Here is an 18,468-nt window from a genome sequence, read left to right as displayed (position 1 = left end):
ATGCTGGTCTACTAGTGTTCCCATGAGCCAAGAAATCCACAGGTTAGAGAGTGTTCTCCATTCGGGCCCCGGTGCTCTGGAATGCTCTTCCCCCTGAGATTCGATCTGCAACCTCAGTGGAATTCTATAGCATATGAATAACCTATATTTTATGTTGACAATATCCGTGTATTATTTGACTTCCTGTAGGTTTTAGATCAGGTGATGGTGTCATAATAGTCTGTAGTTTGCAATAGTCTTTGATCTGCGCAGCCCTTTGAGACTCTGTGATTAAGGGCTATACAAATAAACATGACTTGACTTGACTTAATCCTAACATAGGCTGCAAAAAGTAACCACAAATCAAAACACATGCTCATCACCCAAGATTAAAGGTTTTTCTTTATTTTTTGTTTTACAGTATAAAACAAAATACAACTGAGCAAAAAAAGAAAAGAAAACGTGAGTAAAAACATAAAAGTGTAAGACCTGGAATTCCGAACTACATATGAGTTGAACTGCTTTCTTTAGTGTAATCACACCGGCATGGGCCAGTCATTTCATCAATACGTCATAATTCTACAACATGCTGAGGGTGCATATAGACAATATCAACATACAACTCAAGAGATTAAGAAACACCTTAAGTACTTTTGAAACGGGATCAGTGACTTGGTACTAATTAAAAATGGATGTGGGTTGTTGACCGGACGGTGCAAGCTTGAAGGAAATTGCACAGTCATCAGGTTTGCATAGTGTGGAAGAATTGACAAAGAGCAGGAATTTAAAAAAAAAAAAAAAAAAAGATTTCTTAGCGATGCAGGTAGAATGTAGCTGCTCTTTTTTGTTAGATTTGGAATATGATTATATGATTTGCACCAAGGGACCGACTGGCCCATCCCTGCCTTAGCTGAGTTTGGTTCCCTGAATATATACATATTTATATTTATATATATATCATCTCTTCCTTACTTCTGCCCCAGGATGAAATGTGTCTCATAATGGTAGAGCCATGCACACATTCTGTTGCAAAAGTATGGTTAAAGCGAAGGAGGAAGAAGAAAACATTTCTTCTGCCAAGATTACAACACGGGGTGGAACCCAATAAAAGGTAGACACTTTGTTATGCATTCAAGGGAGCAGGAAACAGGAATAAAACACATTTTGGGATGATTTACAGTACAGTACAGTGCAAAAGCGCTGAGTAGATCTCGCGGTGATATTTGAATTTCCGACATCGTGTTGGGTCGTAACACCAAAACGTCAAAAGTTTTATCTACACGGAGAAAGTAAAATATCAAAGTCGCTCCGAATGATAACAGATCAAACACAATGCGAACATGCCTCTTAATGCTAAATATTTCCCCTCCCCCCAATTACCATACATTCCGGACTACAGACCACACTTGATTTAAAGGCTAATGCGCAAATTTAAGGAAGAAACTCAACTTTGTTTTTGTACAAACTGCACTGGATTTTAAGCCAGTCTTTAACAGCCATTAAAAAAAAAAATCAAATAAATCACATCCATTTCTTACGTAAAAAAAAAAAAAATCAGCAGGGAAATGTTTAGTACAGAAAAGTAACACATTATTCCACGGTTAAGAAAATCATTTGCAGACTGTATCCGCAGCAGTCAATATTATTGAAGCTGGGAGTGTGACGAATATATTCTCAAAAGAAAACCTAATGCACTCTTAGTTGTTTGGATCCCTTAACCACACAGCTCGTAGGTGCACCATTTCCTGGGGTGTGTCTTGAGCAAGTGCGGCCTGGTGGCGCCCACCACTTTCCAGGCCAATATGACTAAAATTCAGAAGCCCTTACAATCAAAACGGCCTGTACACATGCTAAACCGTGCGACTAATCTTAAGCTCTCCCATCTCTTGCACACATGACAAAGTCATAGAGAGAAGTAATACTACTGCTACATAAAATAAATCAGCATATATTAAATGCTTGGAATCTTTCTAACAAGTAGCGTCGGTTTACTGAATATTTTAGTGTGGCAGCAGGTGACTAAAAAGGGGGTATATTTTCCCTATCAGGCAAAAAAACTGTGACTTCATATTAGGCTGTTATCATTTTGATAACTGTCAACCCAATAATTATTGTGTGCACCTCCTTAGTAACTAGTGTTTGCATTTCAAATTTTTTTGTATATAGTAATAGCAAAACTTGGTCTCATTCCTATCAAATTGACATGTGCGCAAGGGTTGGGAGAGCTTAAGATCAGTCGCATGGCTCAGCATGTACACAGGCTGTTGTGATTATACAGGCTTCTGAATTTCAGTCAGTACAGTACATTGAGTTTAGTTTTGAGAATGTTTTTGTCGCACTACTGCGTATATGTTATATGCCGATTTAATTAAATGTAAGTATTCAATATTAAAGTATTGTAAGCTGCAGTGTTTTAAATGTAGAAAAAAAGTAGCAGCTTGTAGTCCGGAATTTACGGAATTTGGATCCAAGTCGCGTGTTGCAAAAAGTACCAACACGTTTAGATATTTATTAGTGAAAAACCTAAATCCATGTATTGCTGCTGACCGTCACGAAATTAAAATTGCAAATAAAGCTTCACAAAATTCCACAATGACAGAAACACTCAAATGACTCCGAAGTAAATGGGGAAACAATAATTTTACAAAATAACATTACAAAATTGGAGCATTACTTTTCAAATGCAACAAAATAACTTGGCGGCCTGTAAACAGTCTTTCGATCGCTTCAACCCCCCCGTCGCGGTTACACGTTTGACATAGAATTGCTTCTGATGCCGTTTTATCAGATCGGCATTCGCACGACTTTGTTCGATACCCCGGTCGCCGTCAGCGTCTGATTGGCTGAACGCGGAAAAGGTGCAAAAGCATCTTCCATGCTGGGAAGGTAGAAAGACGCGGATTTAGTGCTGCTCATTTACAATTACAACCATTTTAAATGGCTTTAAAGGTGCATTGCCGAGTTATATTTTTTTCTATATCGTGTATGTTCGAACAAAGCCCAGATGACTTTATAGTGTACTGTCTTTTTAACCTAGCTTTAGCTTGACTCTTCTTTATACTACAGTGCTCTGAGGCAACACGAAGATTAGAAAGAAAGGAAACAATGTAGTACCAAAAGATCTTGTTTTGAGCTAAAATTATCTGGCTACACTAGCATATATTTTTTTCTCATTTTAGATATTATTTGTTGTATTTGAATACTTATTTTCAATAAAATAATGAAGATATACCTAAAATGAACAAAATCATGCGTCCTTGCCCATTTAAATAATTGACACTTCTGTCTCATTTTACTAGAAAAACAAATGTAGTTGTTTAAGACTGTGCTTGATTTTAATTTTGTCATTTAGAAATTATTGTTAAATATTAATATAAAAAAATTCTGATCATTTTTTCAAATGTAAACTTTATTTTCACAATTTTATTAAATACCTTAAAGGGACAGTGTGTCATACATCTGAAATTGAATACTGCAAAGCGCAAGGAACACTACAAATTGTGGGGATTCAAAGTGACAATTTTTATTTATTTTTTTCCTTGCCCTCATATAGGTTTTAGATCAGGGGATGGTGTACTAATAGTCTGTAGTTTGTAATAATCTGTGGTCTGTGCAGCCCTTTGAGACTCCTTGTGATTAAAGGCAATACAAATAGACATGACTTCACTTGAAAAACAAAACAAAAGCAATGATAAAACAAGGAGAAAAAAGAAAGTGAAAAATAAAAAAATAAAAAAAAATAAAAAGCAGAAAATAAAAACAGGCAAGAGAAGAGAAAAGGCAAAAACAATTATTCAATGAATAAAAAAAGAAAATGAGAAAAAAAAAAGGGAACATACAAAACAAACAAAAAAGCAAAAAAAATGAAATGAAAAAAAAGCTATGAAAAAAGACATGTTTTTGGTCTTTTGTGGTACCCATAGAAGCAAGATGGCACACAATCATGTCAGCTCTCTCATATCATAGAAATTTATTGACGTAGGATTACTTTTAAAACAATTATTATTATATGATAATTAATATATGTTTGCCAAATATTCAAATCAATATTGTTTGTTTTAAGTAATTAACGATTTTTTTTGTACCACTAGGAGGTGCTAAATAATACACAATGTCTCTTGAAATAAGACAATGGGGTGTGTGGCTGGATCCCTTAACCACTCGAGTTGTAGGGGCACCATTTCCTGTGGTGTGTCTTGGGCAGCCTGGTGGCACCCATCCCTCTCCAGGCAAACATATGTTTCCGCCTGGTCTCGAACCTTACGCGTGTTAGGCAGATGTGCTAACCACTGCACTACAGAATAAGCAAAACTGTCCTCCAGTAGGGCAAACTAATTTTACCTTTGTTCTCAAAATAATATAGCTTTAATAATGGAACGACTTAGAATAATACATAAAAAGTGCAAAAAAATATCAGCCAGGGGAGAATTACCAGTAATTTATTTTGTTTTTTTTGCAGCGTATGCAAAATGTGGACACAGAGACTCAATACTTTTTAGGCCAGAGGTGGCAGTCATTAGAAAAAACATGTCAACATCGGCAATGCACCTTCAAATAGCAACAGCTAAACTCAAAAGCTCCTCAGGCCAAATATTTTTTCCTGAAATGTTACTTCTACTGCCTTGTTATTGTAATAAAAATAGAAGTTTTTGAAGAAAGTGCAATACCATATGTATGGTGTCTATTGATGATTTACAGGTATTCCTAATATTGCAAGTACCATTAAACTGGCAACTGACTCCATCTTTATTTACAGTCTGCTACCATTTCGACCGCAGAGGAGGAAGGGTACACTTCTATACATTTATACACTTTAAAATATCTTTACAGAACGGTATCGAAAATACAAAAGAGGCTTTGGAGTGCACAACAGGCCTCTTATTCTGAATCCTTTGCCTGACTTGTCAGGATTGCCAATAAAAGCCAAAAGAGGATCAACAGCCATTAAAAATAGATTTATGAACAAGAGGAATGTATGGCTGAAGGTCCGTAAGGCAGAAAATAAAATACCGTATTTATTCATGTATTACGCATATTTTTTTAACCTAATAAATGACTCAAAGTTTGAGTGCACGTTTGACAGTAGGTTTTACAGTACATTATCACATTTGTGCGTTGATTGATCGGTCGCAAATATCGCTGACCACAATCCCAAACCATTAGATGCAACAGGAATCGAACCCGGGTCACGGCAGTGAGAGAGGTGAATTCTAACTGCTAGACCTTGGGGTCTCAAACTTATTTGAGGCCCTGCCTTGATATGAAATTTGAAGGTAAGAACATCCTTTTTACTGATTGATTTATTTTTGTATTAATCCTTAATTTTTTCGATCAAATTAGGTGTAGAAAATGTATTTCATCAATTTTTTATTGAATTATATCTGTACTTTTGAAGTTTATTTAATTGAATTATTGTTTTATGATTTATAGATTTAACACTAATTTATTTTCTTACAAAATTCATTTCTGTTTCCTGTACTTTATTTTTATAATTCGTTTTGTCTATGAAAAAGAGATATTTGAGAAAAATGGTTATTAACGGTTTGACTTTTGAAAACCCAATTTGGCCCAACCTCACCCAGACTTTAGCTCTGGCGGGCCCCCAAGAAAATTGAGTTTGAGACCCCAGTAATATTTCTGACATAAAATAAGGCATTATCACACTATTTTTACTCATGGTACCAGAAATGAAAGTTAGAGAAAACAGAAAGTTGTCCTATAGGATATAAATGTAATATAATAATAAAAAGCACAACAAGGGTCACAATGACAACTAATTAACAAATGAGTCGTTTGTGCGTTATACACAAATACATACGGTACTTATATAAGGTGGGAAAGCTGTCAAAATATTTGGCTTTAATATCTTGGGATGTATCATTTTTGTTACACATTTGTGGTCAAAGACCAGATGAAACATATAAAAGTTGAGGGAAATGCCAGCTTATTACATGCATGGGGCAGCAGTAGCAAAGGAGGTAAAGCGCTCGTCTCGGGGTCAAGAGATTGCAGGTTTGATTCCCGGCTCCTCCGTGTTAAATGTCGTAGTGTGGGCAAGACACTAAATATACGCCTCTGATGAACAGCTAGTTGCCTTGCATGATCGACGCTGCTATCGGTGTGTGTGTGAATGGGTAAGTGTGAAGCACATTGTAAAGTGCTTTGGGAGGTCTTCATTGACTTGAAAAGCGCTATATAAAAGCAGACCATTTACAGGTGAGTGCATTTGCTTCAAAAATGAAAACAGAATCAAGTAAAGTAGCTCTTTGAATCAGTGTTTCCACTAAGAGGAACGTGTATCAAGAGGTTTGTTGCATTTTTTTTCCCCAAAGGCAATAACACGGAATTTCAAAAGGGGTTCTATGTATTCGGACCCTCGCACACATAACTGACTTTGAGCGGGCTACTTGCAACCAAACACTTACTGCTGGGGAATCATTTGCACAAACCTTTTTGATGAAACACAGTGAATATCCAAACGTGACGGCTCCGGTCACAGACATGCAATGAGGACGGATATCAAACGGGGTTTTGTGACGCATGATACCAGGCCAACCAGGCCGGGTGTTCAGTAGGCCCTCACATATTGTAAGCCACGTAGATGGGATCCAGCTGGTCAGCCAGGAAGGAATCTCGAAGGTGCATGCGTTGCTTTTCTCCCCTTGAGTTGATGGGGATGACCCCGGGGTCCACAATGACCACCACGCCCACAATCAGGTGGTGCTCCTCCAGGACCACGTTGGTTATCAGAGGCACCAGATCCAAAGCGTCCTGCTCCGAGCCGCACAGCTCCGACACCACCACCAGTAGGTTGGTCCATGTAAACACAGCGCTGCAAACAATAGTTAGGTTGATATTTCTGGAAATCTGTTCATGTTTTACAAAATAGCATGCTCATCATGAAAAAAAAAAAGTTGATTTATTAAAATTCGTTAAATGCGAGACGTTTCTCTCAAATGGGAAGAGCTGGTGCCAGCCAATTTTTGTCATTTTGACTTATTTTTGAAGGCCTGCAGAAAATGTATTCCTGTAGTTTTATAGGAATAGGACACATAAAAGGTTTCCAGCTTTTACCATTGTTTAGAAAACAACAGTCGAACATTGCCAAGTTTCTGGTAAATATTAATTTCAAAGAAAACTTCAGATAATAAACAGCATTTAGTGAAAGGATGCATTTCAAGCAAAACTTTCACTTTTGAGTGTTTTTGGCATTTTTAATACCTCCAATACCTAAACCAATGATTTTCAACCACTGTGCCGAAGAACACTTTGTGTGCCTGTGCGGTCTAGCAAAAGCTATCTTTCATTTCAATTTACTTTAACCGGGGATTAAACGGCACTGATAGGTGGTGTCCTGTGAGATTTTTTCAATGAAATGAATGTGCCTTGGCTCAGGAAAGGTTAAAAAACACTCTAAACAATGCTTTTAATAATCACAACGGCATTTGGCTTACGAAAATAACATTATATTGCAAGAAAACAGAACTTTTTTGCGTTTTTTTGCAGCCAGCTATCCTGCCTGTGTTTTTTTTCTTTTCCCAGTTCGCCCCATTTTGGCTGCTCGCTATTTGTTGTAACATTGCTGCACCCATCTGCGACACAACGCCTAGGCATTCTCCACAAAAACTACCAAAACTTGGCCCTACACATTTAAAACTTTTTCAACGAGTTAACATGTAAACCAATAGGGTGACTGGCTTGCTAGGGTGCTGATGTAATTCACATGTTGCAGAGCTCAGGATGTCAAAGACAAGACATACTGTCTTCAAAATGCATTATCTCTGAAAATAATTGGAATATACTATTGACATACAGGTATATATAGATATTATGCAAAAAAAAAAAACTTTACCATTTCCTCACAATTTGTATGTTTTACAATTTGGGAATCCTTTAAAGGAATTAAAATATGTCATTTGGTCAATGTTTGTTTTCTCTGGAACATACTTCGTTACCATTCACAAAAAGTATATACGAGTTCTCACCTCTCAGCAATACTGCGATGGGCACGAGAAACTGAGGTCTCAATATCAATGGGGTGGTAACGAAGTCCTCGAAGTTCCAAAGTTTCATCCAGTGATCCCACCACAAAAAGAGCGTCATGACGATCTAAGCATCGAGATACACATCAACGAGTTCATATCATGTTGGTAATGTAGGATTCGTTTGTGATTTTTACTACATTGCATCCGTGTTTATTTTACCCCCACTGGCATCCAGAAGCTCTGTTCTCTTCACGAAGCCCAAGTAGCCAGTTCTGGCCCATAAAGTCTGTGGGTCACCAAAACTGAGCTTCGTGTTAAAGTGGTCAGCCTGGAGACTCTCCTCTCCGTAGATGGTGTAGTAGCCACTGGCATTGTGAGGGCTGTTGACCCAGATCTTTGAGAAAGAGGCTCACGATTAGTCAATAGTCATTGCTTCCGTGATGGCAAAATCTGAAAATGCATAGTTAAGGCTACTTCTCCAAGATGAGAGTCTCCAAGTGGACCTCTGGTTTCAGGATTTACGATTATGACTCGGACACCAGGCAAAATCTAGAAGATGTTAAATACATGTTAGTCATCTTAACACAGAAGTAAGGATGGTTTTACATTACTTTTTGAAGTTCTCATTTCGAAACAAATTTGCATTTTCATCACATACTTATTGTGCCTGATGCACTACATGTCATGAAAAAAAAAAAAAAAAAAAAATCACCTTTCCAGACTCCATCAGGGGAAGACTCTGAGGTGCTCCTCTCTCCACCAGCCTTACTCTAAAAATGAAATTCACAACTACAGTAACATATTCAGCCAAGATTTCAACGTTGACACAAATATAAAATCAAATCTTTCAACTTTCACAGACACATACTTATGCTTTTAACCATTTTATCTACAATAACAAACTGCTTAAATAAGCAACATCACCTGATACAACATAATCCTGCTCATTTTATATCTTTTTTCTTATATTAATATAAACAAGTAGTAAAATAAATATTAAAACATTACAATATTCGAAATGAGCAAGTAATCTGACCATGAAACAAGATACGTTTACTTGAATAAATAGTTATATATATATATATAAAATTATTAGTGAAAAAAAATTCTAACTGGACTTTTTTATACAGTGCATATATTTATTATAATCAGGGGTGTTAAACTTATTTTAGCCAGGGGCCACGTTGTAGAAAATCGAAAATAAGTGTGCCTGAGCTGTAGATCTTTTGGAGGCTCACAATATTACAATCATGGAGTGTAAACCTGGAATATAAAACAATTATTGAGGTGTTTTTTTAACTTGAATCTTGGAACTTTACTGTTAGATATCATAACTATTACAGAAAAGAGCTCAAGCTGCAAAGACACCTAGGTGCTATTTTTTCAATTTAGTATTTTTTCAATCGAAGAGCTGACCGATAATTCCCAATCACTGGGGATATAAAGCGTAGTTTGGTAGCAAATGTTGCAATTAAGAGAGACATTCACGCACACTACGTGAGTGGAATTGTATTGCGTTAAACAATTTAAGTAACTACCATCAAGATGGGTTTCTCCAAATGTTCTTTGGTTAGTAAATGGTAGTCAGTAAGTACAGCTACAGTGGGCAGTTTGCTGTGGGAGTGGCACCTGGCTACCAGCAAACATATTGGAAACTGCAGGTCATTGTTTGACCTGATGCAGCTCATTCTTCTTTTGTGCTTTAATGAGTATAGTTTCGAAAAACTGATTAAATCAGTTGACTGGTTTGATCCAGCTTGTAGGCTGTATGTTTGACACCCCTGATTCGGATAAAAGAAATACATCGACTCTTTAAATTTAGCAATCAATGAATTAATCAATCTGGACTGCTTGATATTGTTCTTACCTGTCATGCCGTAGAGATTTCATATCCACATACACAGTGCAGGGATCCGGACCAGTGGTACCCTAGGACATATACAAATAGCAGTCGTTACAGATAGCCGATGAAGATATGGCACATACTGTATTGATTGACCCGACGTGAAGATGACCTACCTGCAGACAGACAGCCAAGTTAACCCTGGATCCAAACGCAGTGCTGACGGCCCTGGTCGACAACCCCAGATCTTTAAACAGCTTGGAGAAAGAATGCGTGAGAGCTAAGCGAGGACGTTCCTCTGCAATCACGACGCAACTCCTCACGCAGGACAGGTTAACCCCACGGGCCTGTTGAAAAAAGCAAATAAATGGCTCACTACTGTGAACACCAGCTCGACATTGATGTGTTTCCGCACCTTGAGCAACTCTGTTTGTGTGCCGAGGCCTTTAGTGCAAAACTCCATGACCGAGTACGAGCAGAAGGTGTCTCGGACGCGGTACTGGCTGAGACTGCTGAGCCAGAGTGACAAACAGCTCTCAAGCTCAAACGGAGGTATGAGGATGGATTGGTGACCTGAGTAAACACTGCAGGACAAAAATCTAATCAGGAGCAGCTTAAAAAGATAAAAGGCCAAATGTGGAGTGCAGCTTTTATTTCCTGTACCTTGCGAGGCACCATAGGACGAAGCCCAGGCCGCAGTAAGGGTCCAGGCAGATGGCGATTTGGCGAGAAGAGTATAGCTCACACTGCAGTTTTATAGAGCGGCACAGTGCACTGACGGCTGCGTGCGAGACCTGAACCACAAAGTGACGTTAGTGAAAAACATACAAGAAGTGCCTGTTGTGACCAGGTAAGAATATTTGATAAATGAGGCTACAATTTGTTTAAAGTTTTGCTGTGCAAAATCCATTTATCCATACAACCAATTAAAAAATCCCCATGCCCATTATGAGCAGAAAGCATTTTATTATAATGTAACTAAATATAAAACCACACTGCAAAAACTAAAATTTTACCCCATTACCAGGCAATCTGGCTCAATTTTAGCATCTTTTTTCATTGTTTGCAATATTTTATCCAACCTTACTAATAAAATAATAAAATGAATTCTTAAAATAAGCAACTAGTTTGCAGAATGTAGATACCGGTAATTCTTGCAGATGGTAGATAATCACGCTCATTTCAAGAAGGATTTTTCTATTAAGGTTAAAAAAAATACTTAAAATGTGCATTAGAAAATAGCATGTGCTGGGTATGACATTTTTTCTTGTTTTAAGTATATTTTTATATATATTTTTCAAGAAAATTAAGATCAAACATAATCAAATGAGCAACATTTTCTGCAAATGGGGTAAGAATTTGATTTCCCTTGCAAAATCAATTTAACAAGTAAAAGCAATTTCAAAAACCCCTAGGCCCATTATAAGCAGAGAGAATATGCAGTAAATCATTTGTTTCCTACAATTCAAGGGCGGCGTTACCAAATCTTCCGAACCACTTCCACTAATACAAAGTTATGTAACAACTGCGTATTACACGAGAAGTGAAGCATGCACTGCAAAAAAAAAGAATATTATTCATTGACTGAAAAAATGCCTTTCTTTTAATTCGTCTTTATTATTATAACTTTAATTTCCTGTAAAATAAGAAAAATTGTCTCTAGTTTATGGGTCTCCCAACGTGGTGCCTGCGGGCACCAATATACCCTCTATGGTCAGCTGAGGATCTGTTCTGAAAATAGTCTACCAATGCTGCGTCATTGTGAATTTCTACTAAAATGTTTTTTTAGTGGTTGACTGAATCTATTTAACCCCAATTCCAATAGTTAACCTAGTAATAACGTACAAGGTAATGCTTTTATTTTAATGTTTTTTTCAAGGATTAAAAAGGGCTTGAATTTTTAGAAAATTGCTTGTAAATGCCTAAAATTAATGCCATGTTTCTCAACAAGTCAGCTTAAAAATGACGCTGACACTGCACTCTAGCAGCTCCGCTTTTCCATTGCATTTCTTATTCGCTCGTGGCTAACGGCATTACTTTGTATGGCGTTGTTATATGAAGCGCCATATCTCCCTGTGGGTTGTGCCCAAGAGGACAGGTGCATGCTACACTTAAACAGGGGGATATGGAATATGTACAGTAGCAAGGATTACGAATCAATTTTGGACAATAATGGGCTACGCAAAATATTTAAGGTAGCATTTCTTGATGAATGCACACGAAAGAACAAAAATTGCATATTTAAATTGCAGATCTTTCAGTGATTCTGCAAAATACATGACTCACACCAGATTATATTCTTTTAATGGTACTGTATAAATTGGAAAATTGGCTTTGAAAAGTCCTTAAAAGTAATTTGACCATGAAAAGGTTATTCGAACCCTGAACACAGTAACAACATAGTAATATCATGAAACATTATTTTAGAAAAACTTATAAAACTGGGTGGCATTTGCGCTTGGTAACAAAAAATAGCCCTCAGCTTGAAAAATGTTGGAGACCCCCTCTAGCCGATGGTGAAATATTTTGCACATTTATTTGTTTTTATGATTTAAATAGGAAATACTGCTTTTATGCCAATGTGGCGAGAATAGATTTCATGCAGAGTAATTATGACTCCCACAACACTGGATGCTGAGACTGCCTGTGTGACTTTTTTGATCCATTCATGCAGAACAAACAATTGATGTAGCACCAGAAGGGGCCTCACTCAAATTCCACGTTCTAGATAACCGAAAAATGATCTGAGCACACATTTATCCCCCTTTGAAAACAATCTCATTTCATCTCACCTTGACCCCAGTGAGCATGCCTGTCGTGGAAACACTGAAGTCCAGATATGCTATCATCTCCGCCGTGGGCGGTTTATAGATTTGAGGAGGACGGCGACGGGGAAGGTCATCTGCAAACGACAACACACGGAGTGATTTAGTAAACAGAAATGAAGCATCTCAAATCTGGCAATAATTTATCTTTCATTTTCATAATTAATATTAAACTAATAGATCACACATGTATAATTTTTTGGGGGACATTTTTCCTGAATCTTACCTGTGTCAATGATTGTTGGCCAGGTTTTAATGTTTACAGATGCAGCGGCCTCCTTGGAGCGCAATGTCCGCATGAGATTTTGAGTAGTGAGGATGCATGCTGCTTTACTGACCTGATGACAAACATAAATTGGAGTGTCATTAGTATAACTTTTTCACAAACTGTAACAAAGTAGAAACATTCAGTTAGCTATAGCAAAGGTGACAAAACTTTTTCCACTTTTAGAGATATCTAGCTAATAATCTATGTACAGTAATTCATTGCTGTAACGGTGTCTACTTATCACGTATTGCTACATTTCATCATGTTTTGCATTCTGAATGGCAAACTAGTCACCCCGCCTCTTTTCTGCCTGTGTCCTCCTGTACGTCTGACGTTGTGATATGAGTTTTAAAACAGCTTGACGAACCTACATCACCTATGCGCAAATCATTTTCAAGTTAAAGTTTCTCTAAAAGCCATAATGTCAACAAAACGCTCTGGACCGGCAAAGGCATCAAAAGGCAGAGGAAGATAATTTCTATCGCCAACAAATTGGACTTCTGACCCAGTAATCTTGCTGTGTGAGGCTTTTTGCGATATCTTGGGGCTCCCGGGCACTTGTTCCAAAATGTTTTATAATGGGAAAATAGATGGTTTCCGTCAGAACACAAAGTGGACACGTTTTTAATGTTTTCCAATGAATAGAAATACAGGGTTCACACACCTTTTCAATGGCCGATTTCAAGCACTTTTGAAGAGGCTAATTTTTAAATTCTTCCAGTGCCTTTAAAAGAAGAAATCCAGCGGCCACCACAAGTAAGTTTATTTTTCTGATTGACTTTGATGACTAAAATAAAGTCGCTACCTTGCTGTAGCACATTATATGTGCTAGTTTGAGATTTTTCTATCATGATCTACACTATTTTTGTGTCAATAGTGTAGGCTGGTATGAACTGACATGAATTCTCCCATTCAGCTCCAACAATGTATGCGCAGCTTGGCTACGTCAAAGAGGGCTCTATGGGTGTTTCATCATAATAGAGTTACATGCAGAAAACAAAAAAAGAAAAAGAACTGTATTTATAAAAAAACAGAAAAATATCAAAATTCTGACTCATTTTAATGTTGTTGATTGCATTCAATATTTTAATCTCAGAGACTATTACAAAGCAGTGCTTAGAAAAACTGGCCTAATTCATAAGAACAAAAATGATAATACAGTGGGACCTTGCTACTTCGCGCTTCGACGTTCGCGGGTTCAAAGCTTTGCCGGCCTAAAAATAATAATAATAATAATAAAAAAAAAACATAAAATATATAAATACCGTATTTTCCACGCTATAAGGTGCACCAGGTTATAGGGCGCACCCCGAAAAAAATAGTTTTTGGTCCTATATTTGACATACATAAGACGCACCGGATTATAAGGCGCTACAATGGGAACGTGGACAAAACAGTCAGTTAGTTCAGTCCAACTTCTTACCCCCTTAACATTCCCAAAGCTTGCAAAGACGCAAATACGTGTCGAGAAAACGTGCGGATGCGGTGTCTGTACGATGTCACTCAAATGCATTGTTCAATCATTCGGAAGGTTAAAGTCTTGGGATTCAAGAAATGCCAACCATTCCTTAGTTTCTATTTTCGTTCGCAACTTTACTGTGGATATGACAATAAACACTTGGAATTTAGTTTAATTTAAAAATAGACACTCCATTGCATCCATTATCTGCACCGCTTATCACAGAAACATCGAGTTCAGTCTGAAACAAGATACAGGGAAAATATATAGCTGAAGTAGCTCACCGAAGTCGTTGTGTTCAATAATAATGTGCAGCCATGGTCCTCTTATATCCGTGAGTTTAGTAAATCCAGGAGAATAAAATATTTACAAATACAGAATAGTAAAAAAATGCTTTCTGTATGCCGTCAACCGTCAATTCCAGGCTTTGTTTTGCCGCTTCAGCCAATGCCAGCCTGTAAATGATAAAAAGGATCCGCCCCTTGACCTCCGAATAACTTTAGCCAATAGTGATCGATTCAACTGATGATTGACACATCTTTTTCGGCCAATTGCAGGCTTTGTTTTACAGCTTAAGCCTATGCCAGCCTGTAAATGATAAAAAGGATCCGCCCCTTGACCTCCGAATAACTTTACCCAATAGTGATCGATTCAAATGATGATTGACACATTGGTTAGCCAATGAAACGCCGGTAAATAAATCCCAGCATACACCGCGGACTACTTGGTGTTCGGGGGAAAATCTAGTCGGCGGCTGCAAGTTAGTTGGAAGACTTTGCGATTTAATATTGATCCATAAATAAGGCGCACTGTATTATGAGGCGCATGGTCAGCTTTTGAAAAAAATTAAGACTTTTAGGAGCGCTCTATAGTGCGGAAAATACGGTATATATATATATATATATATATATATATATATTTTTTTTTTTTTTTAAAGCATTTTTGAAGGGGCGTCGCTACTTCGTGGTTCCACGTTTACGGGTTCAGAGCTTCGCAGGTCTAAAAAAAAAAAATAATAAAATAAAATAATTTAAAAAAAGAAAAAAAACAACAACTTTTTTTTCTTTTTTTTTTAAGCATTTTTGAAGGGGCATCGCTACTTGGCAGATTTTCACTTTTCGCAGGTGGTTCTGGTCCACATTAACCAGGTCTAAAAAACAATAATGATCAAATTAAAATAAATAAATAAATAAATAAAATACAGTTTTACAGTTTTGTGCAATAGTATAGATTTTTTTACCCAGTTTCATTTGGCAAAAGCAAAAAGAGTTGGGCTTAAAAAAAAATCAAAAACATTTTAGGGTGAGTACACATTTGTTTACGATTATTTAAAATTTGAATTAAATGTCACATTAAAAAATATATGAAAACTGTCAAACCTGTATGTGAAAACATAAACAAACTTACATCAATGATCATACGGACAGTGGGCAGCGTGGCCGCCAGATTCTGAGGGTGAGGTGGTCTGACGTTCACGGGCACGCATCCAGCGTACAGGCAACCGTAAAATGACGCGATCAAGTCGATACCTTACGAAATGAGATTAGAAACATGTCAGCAAATCGATCAAATCAATATGAATGTGAGCGCTTGAATCTACCAGGAGGATAAAGTAAAACCACGTTCTCGCCAGTGTTGATGCTGCCTTTCTCCATGAGGGCGGCGGCAATCTTCTCAGCCCGCTTGTGAAGTTGAATGCAGGTGGCTGTACTCACCACCACACCCTGTTGGAAAGACAGAATAAATTTAAGATAAAGAAACGTTGATGTCATTCGTCAGTCCAAATACCTACCTTGGCGTTAAGAAGGACAAAAAGAACGTGATCGGCATCTGTCTGTGCCCTCCATTGCAGCGCCTCTGTCAAGTACTGATGCTGGAAAAATAAAAAAAAAATTGTGTCGTTAAGACGAACTTTGATACGTTGAATACCAGGGGTATATACAGTCACTAGCTGCAACGTATGGCACTCCTGCACAATATAATGCAATCGGGAATTGTATCATTATACCCACAGTGGCAGACAGAGACGTACTCATTTATTATAAGAGATGGGCAAAAATCTAATTAATTTAATCAATTTGCCTTTTTATAATCTACAACTCAGAAAATTGCTTAAACCTAATATAGAGAATCAGAAAACTTGCTAATACTCAATACTATTGTGGATCATTAACCAATAATTACTACATTGTGAAACGTGGCATTTTAGCAAGATAAAGAAACTATAAATAGCATTTGGCTAACAAGCTATGAGTTTTAAATGTCTTTAAAATCAAAAGGTTTCCCCTGAAAATTCATGACAACATGAATTTTTAATCAATAAAAAGTTGTGTTGCTTGGTTTTCGGGGGATTAAAATAGTAACCATGCAGACTGACATTAGATCCGGATTAGAATTTTTGGCTGTATCACTCAGTACAATTTAATGTTTTATTATTCTAATACTGGCAACATTGTTTTATGTACTATATTTTATGACATATCAAAATATATTCAACCTTCAATGCAGATCAAATCCATTACCGCATACTGCATATATATCAAATATCTTTAAATGAAGAGGGTTTTTTAGCAGCAAAGGTGTGCTTGTGAAGGATCCCATTAGAATGTGCAGAGGTACAAAAGCAAGTGTCCAGTGAGGGCTTTGACCTGGATGAAAAGAAACCTTAAACATCTACAGAAGGCATGAACTGCAGCATTCCTGAACATCCAGCTGCCCAGCATTGAAAAGAAAAAAATCATCTTAATTTTTGAGAGGAAATTTCAAAACAAAAGGTAAAAAAAAGCTTATGTGACATATGAATGCACATAGCTCTGCATGTGTCAGGCAAGTACACAAGCAACTAAAGTTAAAGCACAAAACAAAGCGTGACATAAAAATCAACAGGGGTACAAGGATAATGCTAGAAGGGGCCATAGTCTTACCATGACGGTGGGCCACATACAGAGCTAAAGTCACAAAAACAAGTAAAAGCAGAGAGAGTTTTTTTTTTCATCTCAATCTGTAGTTTACAACAAACACTTTCCTTTTCCTAATGGTGAATTATCAGGCCACACAACATGTACCCCCAATTCACAGTGTGTGGGTTTAATCTGTTCATTTAGTAGCCGGCTGTTTTAAAATGAAAGGCCAAAGTACCTTCCGGACCAGATCCTGGTCGTCGATCATGCCGAGCTCTCTGCCAGACGCCTGAGCGATCCTCTTCCCTGCCACTAGATTTCCCACCATCACTGATGCAGGACCAACGCCAACTATTAGGAACATTTCAATCAGTGACTTAAAGGTATTCCCAAACAGAATTATTTATTTTCAAACTAGGCACAGAACATGTAGTGTTACTCTCCACAATTATGCAAATATGTTGCAAAAAAATTCCACGTGCCGGGGGACTGGAGAAATGTTAAAGTTTACCCATCAAGTTTGTTTGTTGTAGGATCAAAGTAACACAACACTTTCAAAATGATGAATAGCATTAACACAACATGTGAGATGAGCTCCAAAACAGACAGCAATTGTAGTGAATAAAGTTTCTCAAACCTCGATTTTATGGCCAATCATGACAAACAAATGTCACTGACAGATATGGCTACAGAAAAAAACAGTGCCAGAGAATTAGATATACAGCCGTATCAATTTGAATTAGTGGTCAAGGTGAGTGACGAGGAAGAGGGTGAACTTGACATTTGCGACAAAGAGGAGAGAGGCAGTGTTCGTTTCCTGAACACATATTGGTAGGTTGTGTTTAAGAGGCTTCTTCTGAGATAGTGTTCAATCTTTTTACCAGTTTATATCCCATTGTTATGGTGGTAATTTTGCAATTTTTTGTTATGTAGTGGACTTGTGGTTCTCTCAACCGGCAACAAAAGATGAGGCCAGTTTTCCATTTCCTCATACGTGCGAATCAGAGTCTTTACTGTCGGTATAGCCAAAAGCTCCAGTCTTGCCTTGTAGCCTGTCTCTCTTGCAACATTGCAGATTTCCTGGAAGAAATCCTTTCGGAGTGCGCCGAGCACAACAATGACCACTTTGAAGGGCCTTTCTCCACTCGTGTGTTCTTCACAACTTTTGTTTGTTTTGATTTATCGTCCGGAATTGGAGGACTTTTTTTT

General features: G+C 37.4%; 1 protein-coding gene across 1 annotated transcript in view; it reads right to left on the bottom strand.

Annotated features, from left to right (window-relative positions):
• Window positions 1-363: 363 nt before the first annotated feature.
• dip2bb (DIP2 acetate--CoA ligase B (putative)b) overlaps window positions 364-18,468 on the bottom strand; it is a 62,590-nt gene continuing 44,485 nt past the window's right edge. The window contains exons 25-40 of the mRNA XM_088338442.1: window positions 17,498-17,610; window positions 17,284-17,307; window positions 16,152-16,232; window positions 15,960-16,083; window positions 15,767-15,888; window positions 12,859-12,970; window positions 12,600-12,709; window positions 10,471-10,601; window positions 10,223-10,391; window positions 9,984-10,154; window positions 9,832-9,893; window positions 8,677-8,734; window positions 8,439-8,513; window positions 8,184-8,358; window positions 7,965-8,088; window positions 364-6,811 (exon numbers count right to left, since the gene is read on the bottom strand). Coding sequence (XP_088194568.1) covers window positions 6,559-6,811; window positions 7,965-8,088; window positions 8,184-8,358; window positions 8,439-8,513; window positions 8,677-8,734; window positions 9,832-9,893; window positions 9,984-10,154; window positions 10,223-10,391; window positions 10,471-10,601; window positions 12,600-12,709; window positions 12,859-12,970; window positions 15,767-15,888; window positions 15,960-16,083; window positions 16,152-16,232; window positions 17,284-17,307; window positions 17,498-17,610 — 1,904 coding nt within the window. The 3' untranslated portion in view covers window positions 364-6,558. The remainder of the gene's footprint in view (window positions 6,812-7,964; window positions 8,089-8,183; window positions 8,359-8,438; window positions 8,514-8,676; window positions 8,735-9,831; window positions 9,894-9,983; window positions 10,155-10,222; window positions 10,392-10,470; window positions 10,602-12,599; window positions 12,710-12,858; window positions 12,971-15,766; window positions 15,889-15,959; window positions 16,084-16,151; window positions 16,233-17,283; window positions 17,308-17,497; window positions 17,611-18,468) is intronic.

Source organism: Urocampus carinirostris, chromosome 6 (assembly GCF_059441175.1).
Source record: "Urocampus carinirostris isolate Australia breed hairy pipefish chromosome 6, RoL_Ucar_1.0, whole genome shotgun sequence".
Lineage (NCBI taxonomy): Eukaryota > Metazoa > Chordata > Actinopteri > Syngnathiformes > Syngnathidae > Urocampus > Urocampus carinirostris.
Note: the sequence above shows the minus strand (reverse complement) of the source record. Positions and strands in the feature narration are given on the sequence as shown.